Raw genomic sequence first — 2218 nt, forward strand, 5'->3', positions numbered from 1 at the left:
GCTGAGATTCCTGAAGGCCTGGTCTCCTGGGGCGAAGAACAACCTCCCCCCCGCCGCCCGCCACGTCCCCAGATCCCGTACTTGACCCTCCTGAGTCTCCACCTCCCACTAGTATCCACTTTTGTATTCCGGGCTCAGGGTCCAAGTGCAAGCGGACAGTGCATTTCGAGGGCGGAAAAAGGAAAGCCCAGCAGAACCCTACGTGAGACCGGGCAGAGAGCAGATAGGCTGTACTTGACGCGGACGTGAGCACAGAGCAGGACTTCAGGGTTCCTGTGTGTGAAAAGAGAATGGCACTTATCTATCTAATACTGAATTATACGCCACATCTTTAAAATAAATAAATTTAAAATGTTAAGAAAAAAAGAAAAGAAAGAAAAAGAAAAGAGAATGGAAGTACTTTCCCGGGGTACTTGGGACTGTCTGCGCCAGGTGAATGGGCCAGGATGTTGACCAGACGCGCGGGGAGACGAGCAGGCAGGCAATCTCTAGAGAAGTGCCAGCTTCCCACGGGCTGAGCGCTCTGGGAACAAGGACTAAGCGGGACCCAAACCCAACCGCAGGAGCCGCACACTCAGATTGGTGCCATCCGGAGCGCGGCGGCCTTAAGAGCTCTCTAAACTCCGCCCCTTTCCTGCTCTGGGGGCGTGGCATGAGGCAAGGACCCCGTCACGGAGCTTGCTATTGGCTAAGAGAAACAGGGTTGGCCTTGCGTTCGCCTGAGCAGGGGAGTAGACAGCTCGGCGGCATCGGAGGGAGTCTATGCGCGCTGGAGCAGTGAGAGGTGTGTGAGGCTCGCACTGGCCGCAGACCCTCGGGCTCAATCGCCGGGGAGCAAGGACTCAGCGACTGGGCTGCTGGGCTACCCGGCCAGGTCTTCGGAGACGCAAACTAATGGGATTGGCTTGCTCGGCAGCATCTCCCTGCTCTTCTAAGCACACTGAACAGGGCCCGCGCTGAAGTAGGAGGTGTTGGGGGGCGCGCAGCCCGGAATCCCAGTGTGGCCCAGAGGAACGGAGCCTGTGCCAGGGCGGCCCAGTCGGGAGCCCAAGGGCCGATCTTGTGTTGTGAGGAGACCCCCACTTCTTCCCAGGGGCACCGATCCCAGGACGGTCGAGGCGTCGGGGCGGCCATCGAATCCTTCACTGGGAGACCCCGTCAGGGAGAGGGCGCACAGTCCCGAACAGTCTCGGGGAGCCGACCAGAATCGGGCGGGATCACCCGGGGGCTTAGAGCCCCCGTCGCGCCTCGTGCGGCGGCGGAGAGGTCAGGAGAGCGAGCCCTCGGAGGCCGAAACCCATGTCCAGGTTGGGGGCGGCTGCCCAGTGAGTCCTTCTGGCCGGCCGGGCGGAGAAGAGCAACACCGAAGCCGGCGGGAGGGGAGCATTTCAAGGCCAGAGGCTGCGGAGGATGGGCGCCTGAGGCTCGGAGCGCAGCGCGGCACGGGAAGGCGAGGCGAGCTTTGCTGAGGAGACGCCAGGGGATCCCAAAGTGCAGTCTGTCCCCTGGGAAGATGGCCCGGCCTGGGCAGCGTTGGCTCGGCAAGTGGCTTGTGGCGATGGTCGTGTTGGCGCTGTGCCGACTCGCCACTCCGCTGGCCAAGAACCTAGAGCCAGTATCCTGGAGCTCCCTCAACCCCAAGTGAGTAACTTATCTGCTCTGGTCCCTGGGGTGGGGGGCACTCCTTTGGGGTCAGGCCGCGCGCCCCCGAACGCGTGTGGGAAGGTCTGTGGAGGAGGAGCGGCGCCCCATTTTGTCTCTGGTTTTTCTAGTATATTTTCGGGCGGGCGGGCGGAGCAGGGTGCGGCGGGGTGGGGTGGGGGCACTTGGCTGGGTTGTGACCCCTGGGCTTCCTGGCCTTCGCCTCTGCACGTCCCGGATCAAGTCGATATGGTCGCACCAGGAGGAGCTGTGGAGTCCGGGCGCTCAAGAGCGCACCGGAGAGCTAGGTGGGGGCGAGAACGCAGCCCCCTCCGGGGCCACTGGGACGTGGTGGTTTTCTCCGAGAGCCGCTCTGGGGGCTAGCTTGACTCGGGCGGGGGGCGAGGCCGGAACACAGGTTAGCTTAGCTGTGGAGGGAACGCGGAGCGTGACCAGGCGCTTGGGGCGGGTGGCAGGAACTGCATCCCCACTCGGGCTTCTCCCATTTTCATTTCTCTTTCTTCCCTGTTTGCCTCCCCGGCTTTTCGCTTTGCCGTCTCTTCTCCCCCCCCCCCCG

The 2218-nt window shown here is 62.7% G+C and overlaps 1 protein-coding gene across 1 annotated transcript in view; it reads left to right on the forward strand.

The window, feature by feature from the left end:
- Window positions 1-705: 705 nt before the first annotated feature.
- Window positions 706-2218, forward strand: part of EFNB1 (ephrin B1) — a 12895-nt gene continuing 11382 nt past the window's right edge. Inside the window, exon 1 of the mRNA XM_008056650.2 lies at window positions 706-1641. Coding sequence (XP_008054841.1) covers window positions 1514-1641 — 128 coding nt within the window. The 5' untranslated portion in view covers window positions 706-1513. The remainder of the gene's footprint in view (window positions 1642-2218) is intronic.

The sequence above is a fragment of the Carlito syrichta genome, unplaced genomic scaffold (assembly GCF_000164805.1).
Source record: "Carlito syrichta isolate Samal-C Ts95f unplaced genomic scaffold, Tarsius_syrichta-2.0.1 Scaffold302429, whole genome shotgun sequence".
In the NCBI taxonomy this organism is placed as follows: domain Eukaryota; kingdom Metazoa; phylum Chordata; class Mammalia; order Primates; family Tarsiidae; genus Carlito; species Carlito syrichta.